Source organism: Giraffa tippelskirchi, chromosome 11 (assembly GCF_054371585.1).
Source record: "Giraffa tippelskirchi isolate mGirTip1 chromosome 11, T2T-mGirTip1v1.2.pri, whole genome shotgun sequence".
Lineage (NCBI taxonomy): Eukaryota > Metazoa > Chordata > Mammalia > Artiodactyla > Giraffidae > Giraffa > Giraffa tippelskirchi.
The window spans coordinates 40014018-40034418 of NC_137285.1; the positions used below are offsets into that span (position 1 = coordinate 40014018).

Consider the following 20401-nt stretch of genomic DNA (forward strand, 5'->3'; position numbering starts at 1 on the left):
ACCGCCAACCTCTGAGGACAGCCACCGGCGGGAGTTTTTCAAAATGGGAGCGCGGAGGCGCCGCCCAGGCCTCGGAAGGTGCCCGGGAGGCCTTTCGGTGGCTGTGCTGTCGTCGCCACGAGCGGCGGCCTAGACAGCCGAGCCTGATGGGCGCCAAGACCCGCTGGCTGCTTGGAGTGCTGCCTCGAAGGAACTGCGTAAAGGGAGCTGATTCGGGGAGCACGGGCCGCGGCCTGGAAATATGGCGACCTGTATCGGAGAAAAGATCGAGGTGAAAAGACTCGGCAGTCCCCAGTAGGGCGGGCGGGAGTCGGAGTGCCGGGTCTCGAGACCCTGGCAGGAAGGGGATAAGACGAAGCTAACAGCTGCAGGGCGGGCTCCGAAGTGCCTGGGGAGGGTCCCCACCCCCCCCGGGCCCGGCTGTTTGGGGGCGGAGCGGCCCGCCCCTCGCAGATGCGGCGGCGGTGGGACAGGTGAGTCCCTCGCGGCCCCGCCCTTCTGTCTATAGACACCGCGCCCCCTGGTCAGCGATCGCGCCGGAGCTGCCGCGCTGGAGCAGGGCTAGGGTGTCTCCCCCTTCTTCAAGGGGATGGCGGTTATCTCCGGCGGGAGCTGCGGCGGGATTCCGTTCCAGCCCTTAGCTCTCAGGGCTTGGCTGGAGGTGGGAGGAGGGAGGAGGTTGCTGAGGCTACGCACAGGTTGAGGAACCAGATCATTAGGGTGACCAGCCTGGAAGCTCACAGACACACAAGGCGTCAACATGCTGTCCACCCCAGACACCAGCTGTATCCAGGTGTAATACCTGCTTGAATTTGAAATGCAGATTCTCCTTTCGATCCTTTTTATCCCCTTTCCAGCCCCTTCCTATTTCTCTTCCTTTCTATTTCTGGAAATCATCACACATATTCTTTAATTTTAACTTTTAAGGATTTTAGAGTTGGAAATCTGCTTGGTAAAGGATCATTTGCTGGTGTTTATAGAGCTGAGTCCATTCACACTGGTTTGGAAGTTGCAATCAAAATGGTAAGAATATATTAATCAGTTTCTCACTTCTACTTTGCAAATAACTAGAGAGGTTTGCTACTTGAGATGTTAGAAACTCCTTACCTGCCAGCCTTTTCTTTATTGTATAAAAAACCCATTCCTTAAGCAAAAGGCGGTAATTCCAACAGCTGAATTTAAGGATATCTTAAATAAATGCCTTATCTTTACTAATGTTCATTAGATCTGGTATCTGCCCTAATTATGCATACTTGGAGTAATTGGTAGAAATCAAAGAACAAACAATAATTTGTTTATAGACGAACACTCTTGTGCATAATTCTGTATTGCACTGTAACAAGCTAAAATACTATTCTTGATTGTTAGGAGTCAGTCTAATAGGAGTAACAAGCAGATCAAGAAACACCTAAACCAGTAGGAAAAGGGAAGGGAAGTTTTCTTTCCTTTGCTAAATTTGTGTTGTTGTTACCATAGATATGATAGTTGAGCTATAAATTCTTTAACTTGGTAGAGTATATTGGAATGCATTGGAGAAACTTATTGAATGTTCATTCTGCCAAGCACTCTGCTGTGCATGGGGAAAACAGACAACAAAATAAATTGATCTAAAAAGTAGATAAAAGGACTAAAGAATATTTTAGAGTATATTTTCTCTTTTCAAAGTTAACATGACAAAGTCACATTTGAAAGTTTATCATGAATGTTTAAAACTCTCATGTTATTTTAGATAGATAAGAAAGCCATGTACAAAGCTGGAATGGTACAGAGAGTCCAAAATGAGGTGAAAATACATTGCCAATTGAAACATCCTTCTATCTTGGAGGTAAGATACACATTTTATAAAAGTAGCCAAGGACATTGAATTTTTCTCTATTATAATTTATTACACCCTTTTACATTTCAGCTGTATAACTATTTTGAAGATAACAATTATGTGTACCTAGTATTAGAAATGTGCCATAATGGAGAAATGAACAGGTATTTAAAAAATAAAAGAAAACCATTCTCAGAAAATGAAGGTAGGCCATACTTCTTTTGTTTTCTTTAAAAAAATATTTTTGGTAGATATGAGTTTTACTTTTTGTAGTTTTGAAGAATGTACTATTTTGTAATATTTAGTAACACTGTTTCAATTATTACTTTAGGCTACAAAAGGAGACTGTTCCCCCCCCCACCAAACTTTAAACAGCTGTTAATTCATGTGAATAATTTAGGTGTTACAGAAATAAAGTAGAAGGAGAAATTTACTATCCTTCTTTTAAAAACAACATTTTAAATCATTAGTCACAGTTTAATGTGTATCCTTTGACATCTAGAAAAAGGTTTTTTAGAAAAAAATGCTATTGATGACTATAAAGTAGTTTCTAAGTCAAACACAAGTACCTGCTGAAATCATTTGCTGTAGAAAATGTCAAACATTTAAACTGAGAGAGTAATGTAATGAGCCCCTATGAACTTAACCAGTCATCTTTCAAAACTATCAACTCATGGTCGAATAGTTTCATCTTACTCTTCTTATTCCCCCAGTGCCCCAGAGTGTTTTGAAGCAAATCATAGACATCTTTTTATCTCTAAATGAGACAGACTTAAAAAAATAAAGTAAGCACAAAGTCACCGTCACACCTAATAATTCCTTACTGTCAAACACATTGTCAGTTTCAGCTTCCACAGTTTCTTAGAAGTAACATTTTTATATTTCAGGTCAGGATCAAGTAAGGTCCATGTATCATTATACAAATGATTGTTTTCTATCTGTGTATTTATTTAGGCTGTGCTGCCTCTTAGTTGCAGCTCCCAGAATCTTCACTGAGGCTTGCAGACTCAGTTGTGGCATGCATGCAGGATCTAGTTGCCCTAGCAGGGATTGAACCCTGGGCCCCCTGATTTGGGAGCTTGGAGTCTTACCCACTGGACTACCAGGGAAGTTCCAGAAATGATTGTTTTCAAATTATCTTACCCTGCTAACTGAGATTGCAGGCCAGATTGAAATCTAAGAAAGATGGTTGTTGACAGGCTTTTTGTCCATTTGATTCTATATTTAACCCATTTAGAAAACACTTTGGTCACACGTATTAAGAGTCATGGAAATGTTTATATTCTTAGACTGAAAGTAAGAACATTATACAAATTGAAAATAAATTCATATACATATTGATGAATACTGTATTTTTCATAATACTGTGTAATAGTAGGGCCTTCTTATATAAGACATAACTTACAAAAAATAGGAAGGAAATGAATTACCAATTTAATTAAAACCAAGAATGTATATGACAAAAGACACTGTCAACAAATTTAAAAGTTAAAGATAGGAAGAAAATATTTATAAAATAAATGGCTGGCCAATTAATATTTAAAATATAAGGCATTCCTGGACTTCCCTGGTGGTACAGTGGTTAAGAATCCCCCTGCCAATGCAGGGGACATAGGTTCAATCCCTGACCCAGAAGATTCCACATGCCACGGAAAGACTCAGCTCGTGCTCTAGAGCCAGCCAGCCGAAACTACAGAGCCATGCGCCACAACTACTGAAACCCATGCGCCTAGAGCCTGTGCTCTGCACACACAGGGAGAAGCCCACGCACCGTGCAATGAAGAGTAGCCTGCACAGAGCAGCAAAGACCCAGCGCAACCAAAAAAGAAAAATAAGGCATGCCTAAAAAGAAAAAGACAATTGAATAGGAAAATGGATGAGGGATATAAGGAAACTGTTCACAGAAGAGAAAGTATAGTTGGCCAATTCCCAGGTAGTGTAGTGGTAAAGAATCCACTTGCTAATCCAGAACATGCAGGTGATGCGGGTTCGATCCCTGGGTCAAGAAGATCTCCTGGAGAAGGAAATGGCAACCCACTCCAGTTTTTGCCTGGGAAATCCCATGGACAGGAGAGCCTGGTGGGCTACAGTTCACGAGGTCGCGAAGAGTCAGACACGACTGAGTATGCACGCAGAACATGGGGACATCAGAGGAACTTTAGGTTGCTTTTCTCTTTTTTACAATTTGAGTGTATTTATCAATTTTTTGTTTAATTATAAATATTTTCTCTTAATTTCTATGGACTTCTGGTTACCCTAGTTAACTCTAGTCACTCTCAATTCTTAATTAAAGTAAGCATCCCTTAACTGTATTAGAAAACTCATCAGTTGTAAAGGACAAAGATTAAAAGGAATGCCTAGATGTCTTAAAGGGAAATATTAAAGAATATTATAAAATTATCAAAGTGGTATTTTGGTTGGTGAAACTAAGCCATAAACCAGTTCACTAATTGTAACATTAGCTTATGTACTTGGGTTTCATAATGTATTCTAAATACTGAATCTTCAGATTTTCTAAGTTGTAACTTTTATTTTTTGCATTCTAACAGCTCGACACTTTATGCACCAAATCATCACAGGAATGTTATATCTCCATTCGCATGGTATATTACACCGGGACCTCACACTTTCTAATCTCTTACTTACACGTAATATGAACATCAAGATTGCTGATTTTGGGCTGGCAACTCAGTTGAAAATGCCACATGAAAAGCACTATACGTTATGTGGAACTCCTAATTACATTTCTCCAGAAATTGCAACTCGAAGTGCACATGGACTTGAATCTGATATTTGGTCCTTGGGTTGTATGTTTTATACGTTACTTATTGGGAGACCGCCTTTTGACACTGACACGGTCAAGAACACATTAAATAAAGTAGTATTGGCAGATTATGAAATGCCAACTTTTTTGTCAAGAGAAGCCAAGGACCTTATTCACCAGTTACTTCGTAGAAATCCAGCAGATCGTTTAAGTCTGTCTTCAGTATTAGATCATCCTTTTATGTCCCGAAATTCTTCAAAAAAAAGTAAGGATTTAGGAACTGTAGAAGACTCGATTGATAGTGGACATGCCACAATTTCTACAGCAATTACGGCTTCTTCCAGTACCAGTATAAGTGGTAGTTTATTTGACAGAAGACGACTTTTGATTGAACAGCCACTCCCAAATAAAATGACTATATTTCCAAAGAATAAAAATCCAAGTGATTTTTCTTCAGGAGATGGAAGCAGCTTTTATACCCCATGGGGCAATCAAGAACAAGAAACCAGTAATAGTGGAAGGGGAAGAGTAATCCAAGAGGCAGAAGAAAGGCCACATTCTCGATACCTTCGTAGAGCCCATTCCTCTGATAGATCTGAGACTTCTCATAGTCAGTCTCGAGTGAAAACATATACAATGGAACGATGTTACTCAGCAGAAACGCTTTCAAAATCCAAACGATCAGGAGTGGAGGAAAATGAAAGATACTCACCCACAAACAACGATGCTAATATTTTTCACTTCTTTAAGGAAAAGATATCCAATAGTTCCGGATATTTTGAAGGACCTGATAACAATCAAGCACTGTAAGAATAATTCTATCAAAAGCATTTTACTTTTAGATAAGCATTGTATTATCACAAACATGAAGCTGCTTGTAACAAAGGTTGGGGGTACCTTTTTTCTAACCCTATCAGATATTCCTGGGGTACTTCTTAACTATGATGTCTATTTTTTAATAGGGAAAGAATCAGAATGATGATTTTGAATTGTGGTTGAGAATTAAAATGCGTGTATGTGCTCATAGATATATCTGTAGTATGTGTTTAATACTTTGGAATTTTTAGTGTCATGTTTAATTTTATATAAAGCAGGTCTCCAGTGCAGTATATCATATTTTAAACATGTGTGATCCCTAAAGTACTTTTAACAGTAACCATACATAAACACACACACACACAAATAGAGAGTAGCTGAGCTTAAGTGATGAGTAATCATACTGTTACCTGCTTCTCATGTGAAGACTAGGTTTTTAGTGACTAGTGTTTGTTTTTTTTTTCCTCTAATTTTTATTCTTAAATTACAAGAGGATAGTAGCCATATAGAAATAGTGTCACAGTGCCATGGACATTTTGGCATGGGAATTGAGCTTCATAGAGACAATCTAGTTATGTAAACATTGGGTTCTACTATTAATCGAAAAGTTTTTAGGTGTTCATGTCAAAAGAAATCTCTCTTTTTTAAGTATTTTTATCTTACAAAGTTATTATCAGATAATTTTGTATTAGTTTATGGAAAAATTTTTTTCCTTTCTTTAGCTCCAGTCATCTTTGTCCAGGAAAAACCCCCTTTCCATTTCCTGACCAGACACCTCAGACTGAAATGGTGCAACAGTGGTTTGGGAATCTGCAAATAAATGGTGAGTTTTTAATAGACTATTTAATAAAATATTTTTAATTTGGCCACTTAGCAAGCATTGCAGTTTTCTCTTTGGATTTTCTTAAGAAAATAATGGCATTTTGGATAAACCTAGTTATAATAATAGTAATAACAACATTTTGAGTGTTGTATCAGCCACTGTCCTTAATGCTTAACATATATTATTAACTTTTTAAATTCTCACAAAAACTATACGAGGAAGACACTATTATTAGTCCTGTCTTTCAAATGAGGAAGTTATAGGGCACAAAGCTTAATTTGCCAAGCCACACTGTCCATAAATAGAAGAGACATGAGTCTAACCCACACAGTCTGGCTCAGAGACTTTAGTCACTAAATCCCTCTGCTCTTGCAGTCTCTCTGTAATAAGTACCTATATCAGTGCCTATAAAATAATCAAAAGATGGTTGATTTTATTTTTAATTATAAGGGGGTATGGATATCATAGTATACCAGTGGGACCTCGCATACACTACACAGCTACTAAAACCGAAACACTGTTAAACAGCTGTCATTAAGTCATTATTTCATTTATAGATCCAGAGTTCGAAAGTTAAACATTTCTCCTTAATGAACATGCTAGATTCACAGAAGTGGGTTGGAAAATAATTATGGGAAAAAGTGAGAATAAAAAAGAAACATATGGAAGAAACATATGGAGAGGAGAAGATAATTTTTTACTAAGTATCATATTACTTCAGACAAAGTACATAATATATGGGTGTAATTTAAGTAGAGTTGTTTTGTCACCACAAGTCTATTTTTTTGTGTGTGTATTATTTTCAAGAGCCCAAAAGATAGTAAATCTTGTCATGTGTACTTGTTCAAGCTGATAATTCAACCTTATGTGTTTTAAACTATAAAACTGCCCTGTGCTTAAAATTTGTACTTAACCTTCTACTGTGTCTACAGATATTTTTATTTGGTAACATGGACATGTCTGGGGTAACCTTGTTTATAATACTCTAGTAGTGCTGGTGCAATTTTAAAGTATATTATTTGATATAAGATATTTCCTATTATAATGGTAGTGAGGAGGGGGAGGCATGTAAAAGTCACTTAAGGGGAAAACTGAGATACAGATTTTTAGGTTTAGCATTAGAAAAATTGCCTTACAAAGTTTTATATACTCTAATCATTTTAAGGGCTTTTTAAAAAATAATGTCTCCACATGAACTCTAGAACTGTTGATATATAAAATTTAAATTGGTAAAGTTCAACAAGAGCTTTTTTAGAAATGTAGCTACAAATAACATTTGTAATATTAAGTATTAATGATATGAAAGCTATTTTGTATATTTTAGTATGTTTTGGCTTTTGTTGCCTGTTTTGTAAGTAAAAATGAAATAGTCCTTAGCTTATATTTGGGAACTCCTCTCAAATCTGTATTTAATGCAGCATTGGCAGTTGCTTGTTTAGTATTACTAGGTGACCCATTTAGTAGGTGACTAGTTTTTGCTTTGATTGAAAAATTAATTTCATATTGGTATCTTTTCTTTCTTAGTCTTAGACTTAAAGGTGTTCCTTTGCGGGCTAGCTTAAACTATCCTTTTAAAGTCACTGTCTTTTTTTTAAGTCACTATTTTATTATGCCATATCTTTTTCTCTTTTTGTGGCTGCACTGCATGGCTTGTGGGAATCTTAGTTCCCCGACCAGGGGTTGAGCCCGGGCCTTTGGCTGTGAAAGCACCAATTCCTAATGGCTGGACTGCCAGGGAAGTCCCTTACGCCATATCCTAAACTGAAAAATTATGAGTTTTTTTTTTAAAACTAGATTTCTTTTGTTCTTCATAGAAAAGTATGCTTTTGTAACCAGCATGACATTGTTTTGTGTAGACTTGACTTTATTCACTGAGTTGCTTTATTTTATGTATATTGTAGCTCATTTAAGAGAAACTACTGAGCACAACGGTATTAGCCCAAACAGAGATCTCCAGGTCTGTCCAGACTTGCAGGACACATCAGGAAATGCCTAGACTGATACAGAGCAAAAGAAGCCCCAATGCTTCTGATGATGCACGTTCTGTCAAACATTTGAATACCATGAAATATATGACTGCATATCACACTAAACCTGAAATAATTCAACAAGAATCTATTTTTGGCTTAGATCCTTCTTCTGAACAAAGCAAGACTAGAGATGTGGAGCCACTGTTGGTCTATCAGAAGCGTACATTACGAAGCATTACATCTCCTTTGACTGCTTATAGGTTAAAACCAATCCGACAGAAAACCAAAAAGGCCGTGGTATGTCTGTTATTTTTCTAAATCACTGTACGATGTTTTCCTTGAGTATATGGTTTCTGGTATCAAACATGGTATCTTTTCAGTTCCCTATAATGTCCCTGCATTTTTTATATATACTTGATAAACTCACATAAGAGAAAAGAGATTGCATGTTAATGGAAAAATAGCTATTGTTTTCTTCTGGATACTTTAAGAATGGTGAACTGATACGAACTTTAAATTACGGATAATGAAAACATTTAGAAGTAATACTGGCTAAATACTGTGTTAAATATTATTCACAATCCTAATCACTAAATTAATATTTAGTATTACCTTTTGTTTTCATTGTTTCTACATTTAATCCAGTCTCAAAAAGATAAACTAGAAAACATAACTTTTTAACATCTCAAACTATTGATGTTTTAACAGGAATATGAAAAATAAGTAGAGAATTTTTTTTTAATGTGTGTATTGGGAATAGTGATTTTTATTTTTTAATTCCCTATTCATCCTGTTTGTCCCTTGTTTTCCACTTCACCCAGTCGTGCCTTTAATTGGAGTGCTGTTCTTTTCAAAGTCCTTAAATTCTCCACCCTACCTTCTGCTTCCTTTCTGCTCACTGGTTATTTCACACCTCATTATACCATCTCATCTTTATTCCTTATGTTTCACAGTTGTGCTCAAATACACCTGTGGTCGAGACTATTGCAGTGAAGCAGCTATTTTATTTTTACGTTAATTTTTGTTTCTGCCATGGTTAAGTACTTTGCTCCTCACTAATATATATGTCAGAATGTTCTGATAAATAATTGTTACTGATTTTAGTTTTTTTTTTTTAGGTGAGCATACTTGATTCAGAGGAGGTATGTGTGGAACTTCTGAAGGATTATGCATCTCAAGAATATGTGAAAGAAGTTCTTCAGATATCTAGTGATGGGAGTATGGTAATGTGGATTCACTTTTATTATCTTGCAGCTTCATCACTTAAGTATTTACCATTCCATTCATTCTATTACAAAACAATTTTTTAAATTACTTTTCCTGATATGATAGTATATATGGAATTCAAAAACTAAAATAGCATACTAAAAGTAGTGTGGTTTAAAAAATAATTATAACTAGTAACAAAATCTAAACTTTAGGCTTAAGTTTAAACAGTGAAAAAATTACTTTTAGAGAGTATTTAGTGTTTTCAATAAAGATAAAATTTAATATTATGTGAGCTCTTTTTATAATTTTAGTGACAAAATATAGTTCTTTAACTTAATGGCATATAATTAGAATTCTTAAAATTTTTTGACAGATCACTGTTTATTATCCAAATGATGGAAGAGGTTTTCCTCTTGCTGATAGACCACCCTCACCTACTGATAATATCAGTAGGTACAGTTTTGATAATTTACCAGGTATGTAAATTTACCAGGGAATAAATTTAGATAATGAATTTATATAAATCCATAGACATAAACTCTATACATGTGGATATCATAAATTGTAAATATCTTGACTTCATTTGGGCTGCAAGTTATGTTCTTATAACTTTGTATCTGGTGAGTTGTGCTGTACCTTACTAATTCAGTGTTCAGGCATGTTCTGTGTTATAATGGAATTTTATTTTATTTAAGGAAAAACTAACTCTGGAATATTAGTCATGTGTCCACAAATATACTTTGTACACTTGTTTAGTTACAATTTGTCTAGAATAGTGTTAAAAATTCAACATGAAGTGGTTTTTGACTTTTGAAATCTTTCTGTGCTGCATAATGATCCCTTGAAATTGTGGTTAACCAAATTTGACTCCCAGTTCAGTTTCTGGGTATTATGAATTAGAAAATTAAGCACTGAGTAGTAAGACTTCCTAAGGTGACTTAAAAACAAATGAGAGAACCTATCTAACTAACCTTATTAGAATTAAAGCAGGTAGGCAAGACTATTAAATAATGACCACCGCTGCTCCTGCTGCTTAGTTGCTTCAGTCTGTCCAACTCTGTGTGACCCCATGGACTAGAGCCTGCTAGACAAGAACCACTTGAGTGGGTTGCCATGCCCTCCTCCAGGGGATCTTCCTGATCCAGGAACTGAACCCAGGTCTTCCACATTGCAGGCAGATTCTTTACCGCCTGAGCCGGTAACAGGGAAGCTGGTTACAGGGAACTACAAAATTTTAACATGCTGTACTTTACTAATATAAAAAGTGCTACATTTCTTTTTCTCAAAGTCATTTGGTTCTGATAGATAGAACTCTTTTCATTTCATTTATTAAAACTTTCCTAGAGCCATTATCTTACTTTTAATAAGGAGTCAGTGATTCAGAGAGATTTTTTTTTTTATAGTCATGATACTAATCCATCAGATTTTGTTACATACATCTTGGGAATTTTATTATGCTCTCTTTAGTTTTCATTAAAATAGTATACTTACATCTCTAAAATATTTTTATTTTGGTAATAGGATTATTAACCGTGGGTAATGGGATTATTAACTTTTGACTTAAATTTTTGAGAAAGAATAGAAATAAATATTAAGACTTACTGAATTATGTCAACATTTTAATTCCCTAAGATTAGGTAACTTCTTTCTTTCCTCTGCCTAGAAAAGTACTGGCGAAAATATCAATATGCTTCCAGATTTGTACAGCTTGTAAGATCTAAATCTCCCAAAATTACTTATTTTACAAGATATGCTAAATGTGTTTTGATGGAGAATTCCCCTGGTGCTGATTTTGAGGTTTGGTTTTATGATGGTAAGTGCCATTTAGAAATGGTTAATTTTTCCCCTTTAGCTTGTAACTTTGTAGTTGTGGGTTTGTTTTTTTAATTCAGCACAGTTGGTTTTTTTTTTCCCCCCACACCATGGGCTTGTGGGATCTCGGTTCCCAGACCAGGGACTAAAACCAGGCCACAGGAAGGAAAACTCAAAATCCTAACCACTAGAGAACCAGGGAATTCCCTAGCACAGCAAGTGTGTGTGTATGTGTGTGTGTGTGTATTTAACAACATTCTGATTGATATCCTACTTCTTATTAGAACTGAAATGGACATATACCAAATTTTTAGCATAATAAATATTGCAAAGGATAAGGTTGAACCAGAGAATCTATAAAGATGTTTACTTTTTTAATCTGTAATGTTTCCTCCTTTATGTGTCCTAAGGGACACATAGAAAATATACTCACACAGTACACATAATTATAGCTGTCCTTCACTTACATATTTGTATGAGTAGTGGTTTTTGAAAAATATAAAAGTATCAAACTTAAGCCAGATGTATGCAGAAAAGAAAAATGGCATATATTTATTGGAATCCTACTTTGAGAGCCTCATTTTATTAATGGCCAATGAGTAAATGTAAATGATACCTTGATCTAGGAGCTATTGTATACTGGAGTATGATAATATAATATGCTATATATTCATATATATACATATATTCATATACATATAATGAATATTTATAGAAACGATAAAGCATTTTCTGCTTATTTTTTAAGGAGCAAAGATACACAAAACAGAAGATTTAATTCAGGTGATCGAAAAGACTGGCAGATCTTATACCTTAAAAGGTGAAAGTGAAGTTAATAGCTTGAAAGAGGAGGTAAAAATGTATATGAACCATGCTAATGAGGTATGTACCTACTTTTAGTAGGTTTTTTCTTAACCAGTTAGTAACATTACAAATGGCATAGGTGAAGTAACGACAGAAAGCACTCTTTTTAAAACAGGGCCACCGTATTTGTTTAGCACTGGAATCCATAATTTCAGAAGAGGAAAAGAAAAGTGGAATTGCTCCCTTTTTCCCCATAATTGTAGGAAGGTAAATGTTTGAAAACTTATTAAATACGACTAAAATGTGTAGAGTTTTTTTTTAAGTTTAGTGTTTACATTATGAGCATTCTTCTGTTTTCTGTAAATTGAAAGCTTTAAGGGAATGCATTTGACATGTCTTTCTCCTTCAGAAGACCTAGTAGTACTAGTTCACCTAAGGCCTTAACACCTCCTCCTCCTGTGGATCCAAACTACCCAATGAGAGAGACACCATCTCTGAATAGAATGATCATGAATAGTGCTGCTTCTCCAAAACAGGCACCAGTACTTAATCCTCCTGTAAGTAAATATATGTCACTTCTGTACTTTAAACTCTTCAGTGATTGCCTAATGTCCTTGATATAAAATTAAAACAACCTGACTGTGGTCTTACTATCACCTAGCTACTTTTCCAGCCTCATCCTGAACTACTTTACCCCAGCACTCTATGGGCTTAATTAAGTCCAACTCTCAGGGCCTTTTCACGTGCTGTTCACTTGACCTGAAATTCTTTTCCTGAACCGTTTAATGGCTTTCTTTCTCCTCCTCCAGCTCTCAGTTTAAGTATTTCCTCAGCAAGGCGTTACCTGACTCCTCAGGGAAAACACTAAATATACTAACATATATATAGTTTTATTTTTGCCAGTAAAATATCATTAATTTCCTTAATATCCATGATAGGATCATGGTTAAATACACTTATATTTTTACCAAATGAACTATCAGGCCAATGAAGATGATAGCAATGTAGTAAAATACAAGATTAAAGAAACAGATCTGTGTGTGTATGTGTGTATTCACAAACATTTATAATTGTAGCTATGAAAAATTATCTTTGGGGAAATGAAGAAAAGAAATCTACCAAAGTGAAAATATGTTATTTTCCTGTCCTGTGCACTTATTTTCTATAATGTGATTATATTTTTTTACCTTTTCTTTTTTATAAATTAAGATAATGAAAATCTGGTCATTATCTACTTTTGCTGAGGTTGACTTATTGGAATGCTGAGGAATGGTACCTTCCTTTCTTTTACTGTTTGTAGGTGGTTACAAATGAAGGACTTGGCCTTACGGGTGCAGCTTCTGAAACAAACAGCTCTGCTAGAAGTCTTAAAGACTGTCTCCCTAAATCAGCACAACTTTTGAAGTCTGTTTTTGTGAAAAATGTTGGTTGGGCTACACAGGTGAGAAGCTTTTAGGAAAGTGAATTTTTTAAGTATGTAATAATTTGGTTTCCACAGTGATTGACAATGACCAAACAATATAAATTAAAGATTTCTCTTTGCAAGAAAGTTTTTACACCTTTTTTGCACTGGGTATGTCATTGATAATTTTCAAACTTTTTTATTTGCATACACTTGGAAAACTATATACTGTTGATACCAAATTGCTTGCTAGGGTCTAGGAGACCTGTTTTTGCCATTTGTCTTTAAAGTAGAGGTCATGATAATGGCTAAACGTTAGGACTTGAGAATGTCCAGGCATTTTAAGTTTTAGAAAGTATTTGTAATCTATATTAGTAGAGTAACTTTGATTTGGCAGAAAAGATTTTTTGCATTTTAAAATTGGGTCTACACTGGATTGCACACTTAAAAGAATTTTATGTAGGTGTAAACCTATATGTGTATGTTATCTGAAAACTTGAATTTTGGAGACTTTTGAGTATAGCACATGAAATTTTTACTTACCAGTGAAGTAAAATACAGCTTAGTCCTTTATGGAGGTAGGAAATAAATGGAGGGGAACGCAGCATTTGTCGAGTACCTCCTATGTGGTACTATGTATTTCCCATACATTGTCACATTATTTCCCAAAATAAAACCTAGTAAAGTTGATGCAATCTCCTCCTTTCATAGATAGTAAAATTATGGCTTACATGATGGATACGTTGACTTGCACATTCCTACTAGTTAGTTGACAGAATCTGGATGTAAACCCAAGTGTTGGATTCCTGCACTCTGGAGTGGCAGGCACATTGTAAGCATTAGTGATTAAAGGAACAAGTTACAAAAGCAAAGATGTGACATTCTCAGGCAGAACAAAAATTCTTGTGGCCTAAGAACAAAGAATGGATGAAAATCGTAATCTAAGGAAGTGTTGTTTGGTAATTTTCTAAATCTGTTCTTAGCTATAACTACTATGGGAAAGGAAAAACACTTGTTCAGACATCCTAGTAGAAATTAATGGTAAAACAGGATTTATGTCGAATAAATTTAATTTCTGATGTCCTATCTATTAAAGGAATCACCTGAAAAAAATATGGATATTCTCAAATGTTGCTGCCATCACAGGCCCAAATTTGTAGTTACCTAAAAGGTTGTTTTTTGTTGTGAAAAAACCTGTTAAACACGAGTGCCTTTTAAGAATTTATGCTCTACTGTATAGTAATTTTGCATGCTTATTATTTTTCTAGTTAACTAGTGGAGCTGTGTGGGTTCAGTTTAATGATGGGTCCCAGTTGGTCGTGCAGGCAGGAGTGTCTTCTATTAGTTATACATCACCAGATGGTCAAACAACTAGGTAAGTTTTAAAATACTGGTTGAGATTCAGCCCTTTGCTATAATTTTTTTTTCTATATGTTGAAATAAATGACTTAAGTTACTGTTCTCATGTTGACAAACTTCATCTTATTATTTAAACTTATATATTAAAAGCAGCTCATAGTCTTTTTAATACATATTTTATGATTATCTACAGGAATGCAAGGTATCTGGTATGTATTATCCACACCAGATGGTTAGATTGCTTTAGCCTTACTGTTCCTTTAGTCTAAGTTGACCCTTTCAGAAGTAATGGACTTCTAAGTTCTAAGTAATATATTAATACTTAGTTTATATAAAAGAACACAGAAACAAGGAATCTTTATTTTAATAGATAACCAAACTATTTTTCCCGAATGAAAGGCTGTATCCCCTGATCTAATGTAAAGTGATTAATGATGAAAAGACTTTTTTGAATGTATATATTCATTCTGAATGAGGGTACATGCCAGGCTAATACAATACATATGCTAACAAAGAAAACTCTGTCAACAACAACAAAAAGCAGTGGTTTGGTTTCCACGTTTCAAACCATAACTTACTAAAAAGAGGTAGGGTGCCAACGATGCCAATACAAACATGCTACTTTATGAAAAGTGCTTATTGTGGAGAAAATACTTGGGACAAATATATACTTGGGTGTCTACCAACTGCTTTTGGGTGTATATATATGCAGTACCATCATTTAAAGAACTCACAGGTTGAGGGGTCTTGTTAAAACAACGTCTTCCAAATGTTCTAGAAAGTGGAAAGATACAGGTATACAATGGGTAGAACCCATGTTCAAAGATAAAAGTTCAGATTTTTACTTGATATGGTAATTTGGAAAATTTTGATATTTAATGGAAATATTATTATAATGTGTTTAGCTTGTATTTTCTTTAGGGTCTTCAACTTAATGAGGAATGTAGGTTTTCAGCTTGAATAAAATCTGTTCAAATTTTTTGATCTATTTTATTATTTAAATACATTTAGAAATTGATCTATTTTAAAAGGAAACAATTTGAGTATGTTTAAGTGTCTTAATAAATAATTTTGTATAATCTTTCTGCACTGCCTTTTGCCATTGAAGAATTACTGAAAAATATACTGTGCCTTTTGGTATTCATACAAACCAAGTGATTAAGTTATGATTTTATCTTTTTCTCTTCTGCTTCACTTAGGTATGGAGAAAATGAAATATTACCAGAATACATCAAACAGAAATTACAGTGTCTTTCTTCAATCCTTTTGATGTTTTCTAATCCAACTCCTAGTTTTCATTGATTAAAGCTCCTTTTAAATATATAAGTTTAATAAATAACTTTTTTTGTTGGCTTTCAAGTAAAGTGACTTTTTTTTATTTTAAAAAACTTCTTCAGAAAGCTTTTCTGTAAAAGAGAATTTTAATCTGTACCATAAAGGATGTCTGTCTTCCAGTGAGAGAACAAAGCAGAATGGAACTTGAGTCACAAAATATAGTGGTCATAGACTAAAATAGGACAGCTAACTTTGCTCTTAGAACATATACCCTTGAAATTACTGTGTTTATATGTTTGTATTGAACAGTCTTTTGAAGCAAAAATATAGATGGTGTGTGGTATATTTGTGCTTTTTTATTGTTTTCCCTACTTTATACATGTTAAGAATCATGGACAAAACATGCTGGAGTTTCTGAATTTTGAACATGTAAATAATGTATATTTATGTTATAAGCAACATATGTAAACATGTATATTTGTTTTATATTTATTTTTGTAGCACTAGTTTGTGATGAAACATTTCTGCAAATGCATTTTATTAAAAAATAATAAATACAGTGATGTTACTTTATTGATTTATTTACTTAATTTAAAATAACTTACTAACATGTAGCCTGTTTAAGAGGAGGCAACTGAATTTTAAAAATTAACTTTTTAAATGGTAAGTACATTGTTTCTCTACCTTTATCTGAAAATATCTGTATATTAATCAAACATTTTAACAATGAAGAATTCAACAATGCAATTAACATGAGGAACGGTGACTCAGATGGTAGAGAATCCGCCTGCAATCTGCGAGACCTGGGTTCGATCCCTAGGTTGGGAAGATCCCCTGGAGAAGGGCATGGCAACCCACTCGAGAATCCCCATGGACAGAGGAGTCTGGTGGGCTACAGTTCATGGAGTCACAAAGAGACACGACTGAGTGACATGAGGAAAAAGAATATTCGATGGTGGGACAGCCATTCTTAATGAAATATTCAAGGTAAAGTAGGAATAAAATGAAACTACTTAAATATAATAGACTGTTACACAGTGGTTTTTTTCCTGCTGATTTTTATAATCAGAGAATATTGGAGCCATTCCACTGAATATCTGTTGTCAGTTATTCAACACTGATTCGGAGGTTGCTGTCTAAAGCAATGAGAAGATAATAATTTGCATAAATTGCAGTTAATAAGAAAGAGACAACTCAATTTAAAAAACAGACAAAAGATATGAACAGATAATTCACAAAGGAGATAATCCATAAAATGAATCAGAACATACTCAACCACATCTGAAGTTGGAGAAATTTAAGACTAAAACAAAAATAATTTCCTTTTATCAAAGAGATTGGTAAAAAAAAAAATCACAGTGCTACCGTCAGGAGGGCGTTCTCAGGTGTTGTTGATCAGAGTATAAATGAAAAAGCAATCTGACAATATTAGAATTAACATTTTAACACACTGGCAATCCAACTTTGGGGAAGAAAATTATATAAACCATTCTCTTAGAGATAAAAATATGATTAAATGTAAGAATTTCCTCTTAAAAATAGAAGGAGTTCTTAGCTTAATTTTGAAGCTAAAGACTCAAATATATTTTGCTTTGACTGAATTTAATATTTTTTTAAATTATCTCTTTCAGTCTTAATGTGTCTATGTTTCAGGCATTTCTCTTATACATACTATATAGCTAAATTTTTTCAATCCAATGTAATAAGCTCTGTAGTCTACTTTGTTTACATTTATTATCATTTCTGATTTATTTTCACTGTCATTACAGTTCTGTTGTATTTATTTTCTGACTTTTTAAAAAAAATTTTATTTTCCAGCTTATTCTGTGTTTTCTACTTGTTTGCTTTTCTTTTCCTTTACTCCCTTCTTTCAGGTTGAATTTCCTTTTCGTATGCATATTATCTCTTTAGTATTTTAACTTTCCTCCATCTTTAATTTCCATTATAAAATTATCTATGGCATCTTATTACTCTTGTGTTCCTTCTAATTTTTTCATGTCTGAAATTATTTTTTTTAAGTTTCTTATTTCCTGAGCTCTGCCAGCAATATTTTCATACATTATCTTATTTTCCTAGTTCATTGGGAAATGTTCCCATTTCTCAGTTTTTCAAAATACGATTTTGTCATTTATTTGCCTTTCCTTCACTTCATAATTTCTTTCAGCTCATTTTATAATACATTCCATTTTTATCTGTTTTATGGGCATATCTATCTGGCATGCTTTTGTTGTCTATCAGAACATTTGGTCAACTGCACACTTTCCCTGTTTCTCCTCAGTAACTATTCTAGTAAATGGCATCTGCATCACTAGTTTTTCATTTCAAAATCCTGGCACTCATTCTTAACACCTTATTTTACCTTTAATCTAATCACCAATTAATCCTGCTAACTCTACCTCTAAACTGCATTCAACATGCTTTTAACTCCCAGTTCCACTGTCAGTTCCCTAGTTCAAGTCACCAGCATCACTCATCTTTACTATGGCAATAGCTTCCTTCACGTCTTCAAACATCTACTCTTGCCTGCTATATCAGCCAGAGGTTTTAGTTACAAACTAAAACACAATCTGACCTATAGAGAATGCATTTATTAGAGGATATTAGCTCAGACCCTCTAGAAGGGACAGAGATTCAGGCTCTGCAGCTAGGAACAATGGCTGTATCACAATGCATGAGCTGTCCTAGAAGAGACCCTGCCACCCATGCTCAGCACAGACCCCACACCCACACTGATGAAGCTAGGGGACTAGGTTCTGGGAACCCTGACACTGCTTGTTCCAAAATTTAGCCACTGACCTTGCTCCCTCACCAATTTCTCCAATTACCTCAAAAATACCATTTTACATTTGACTTAAAACAAGATCCAAAATGAGATCTACATAATGCGCTAGAGCCAGCGTGCCACAACTATTGAAGCCTGTGCACGTAGAGCCTGTGCTCCACAAGAGAAACCACTGCAGTGAGAAGACTGTGCACCACAAGGAAGGGTAACTCCTGCTCACAACTAGTGAAAGCCTGTTCACAGCAGTGAACACCAAGTGCAGCCTAAATAATTTTTTTTATTAGTTTATCTATTTTTTAACTTTACAATATTGTATTTGTTTTGTCATACATTGACATGAATCCACCATGGGTGTACATGTTTTCCCCTTCCAGAACCCCCCTCCCACCTCCCTCCCCATCCCATCCCTCTGGGTCATCCCGGTGCACCAGCCTAAATTTTTTAAATCCACAATGAAATATATCACCTCTTCCTGTTAAAAATGGCTATCATCAAAAAGATAAATATAAAAACTGTAAGTGTGTAAAGAAAGGGAACACTCATGTACTGCTGATGGGAATATAAATTGGTATAGCCACTGTGCAAGAGTGGAGAGTCCTCAACAAATTAAGAATAGAACTACCATGTGATCCAACAATTCCACCAGTTATACATCGAAAGAAGATAAAGGCAGGATATCAGGAGATATGTGCCTTCTCATGTTACTATAGCATCATTTACAACAGCAACAAGATGATAGACAACCTAAGTGTCCATCAGCAGATGAATGGATAAGGAACCAGTGAACCAGTGAAGTTGCTCAGTCGTGCCCGACTCTGTGATCCCATGGACTGTAGCCTATCAGACTCATACATCCATGGAATTTTCCAGGCAAAAGTACTGGAGTGGGTTGCCATTTCCTTCTCCAGGGGATCTTCCCGACCCAGGGATCGAACCCAGGTCTCCAACATTGCAGGCAGATGCCTTACCGGCTGAGCCACCAGAGAGGTTTTCAGTTAAGTGTGTGTGTGTGTGAATATTATTCGGCCATAAGAAAGGAGATGCTGCCATTTGTGACAACATGGATGGACCCTGAGGGCATTATGCTAAGTGAATAATGTCAGATAGAGAGGGACAAATACTGTATCACACCACTTGTATGTGGAATCTAAAAGAGCCAAACTATTAGCGGCAGAGAATGGAATGATAATTGCCAGGGATGAGGGAGTGAAGGGAATGGGGAGATGTTGGTCTAAGAGTACAAACTTCCTGGTGATTATAGTTAGTAACACTGTACTATATACTTAAAAATTGCTAAGAGTTGATTTTAATGTTCTCACCACAAAAAAAGAAACCGTAATTATGTGATATGATGGAGGTGATAGCTAATGCTATTGTGGTAATCATTTTGCAATATTTAAGGATCAAATCAACATGTTGTACACCTTAAACTTATACAATGTTATATCTCCATTTTATCTCAATAAAAAAACATATATATCTCAATAAAAAAACAATAAAAAAGACACAGGAAAAAGATAACCCTCTACATACCAAGATGGCTTCCCAGGTAGCTCAGTGGTAAAGAAT

The 20401-nt window shown here is 35.2% G+C and overlaps 1 protein-coding gene across 8 annotated transcripts; it reads left to right on the forward strand.

Annotated features, from left to right (window-relative positions):
- Window positions 1–15: 15 nt before the first annotated feature.
- Window positions 16–16134, forward strand: PLK4 (polo like kinase 4). 8 transcript variants are annotated; one of them, XM_081538169.1, is made up of 16 exons: window positions 16–473; window positions 928–1023; window positions 1730–1825; window positions 1907–2021; window positions 4366–5386; window positions 6119–6219; window positions 8350–8486; window positions 9308–9412; window positions 9772–9874; window positions 11062–11211; window positions 11959–12092; window positions 12190–12281; window positions 12424–12571; window positions 13315–13455; window positions 14685–14791; window positions 15975–16134. In XM_081538169.1, exons 2-16 carry the CDS (start codon window positions 1021–1023, stop codon window positions 16075–16077), a joined length of 2556 nt encoding a protein of 851 aa, XP_081394295.1. In that variant the 5' UTR covers window positions 16–473; window positions 928–1020; the 3' UTR covers window positions 16078–16134. The 8 variants fall into 8 exon arrangements, with proteins under 8 accessions (XP_081394295.1, XP_081394296.1, XP_081394293.1 ...); XM_081538170.1 differs by having other exon boundaries at window positions 12427–12571; XM_081538167.1 differs by having other exon boundaries at window positions 16–271.
- Window positions 16135–20401: the final 4267 nt, after the last annotated feature.

Bases quoted from the DNA above. Each gene is read 5' to 3' on its own strand.
- PLK4 (XM_081538166.1), top strand. From the start codon at position 761: ATGCTGTCCACCCCAGACACCAGCTGTATCCAG. The intron at 5,387-6,118 runs GTAAGAATAATT...TCCTTTCTTTAG, and splicing joins CCTGATAACAATCAAGCACT to CTCCAGTCATCTTTGTCCAG. The intron at 13,456-14,684 runs GTGAGAAGCTTT...TTATTTTTCTAG, and splicing joins ATGTTGGTTGGGCTACACAG to TTAACTAGTGGAGCTGTGTG.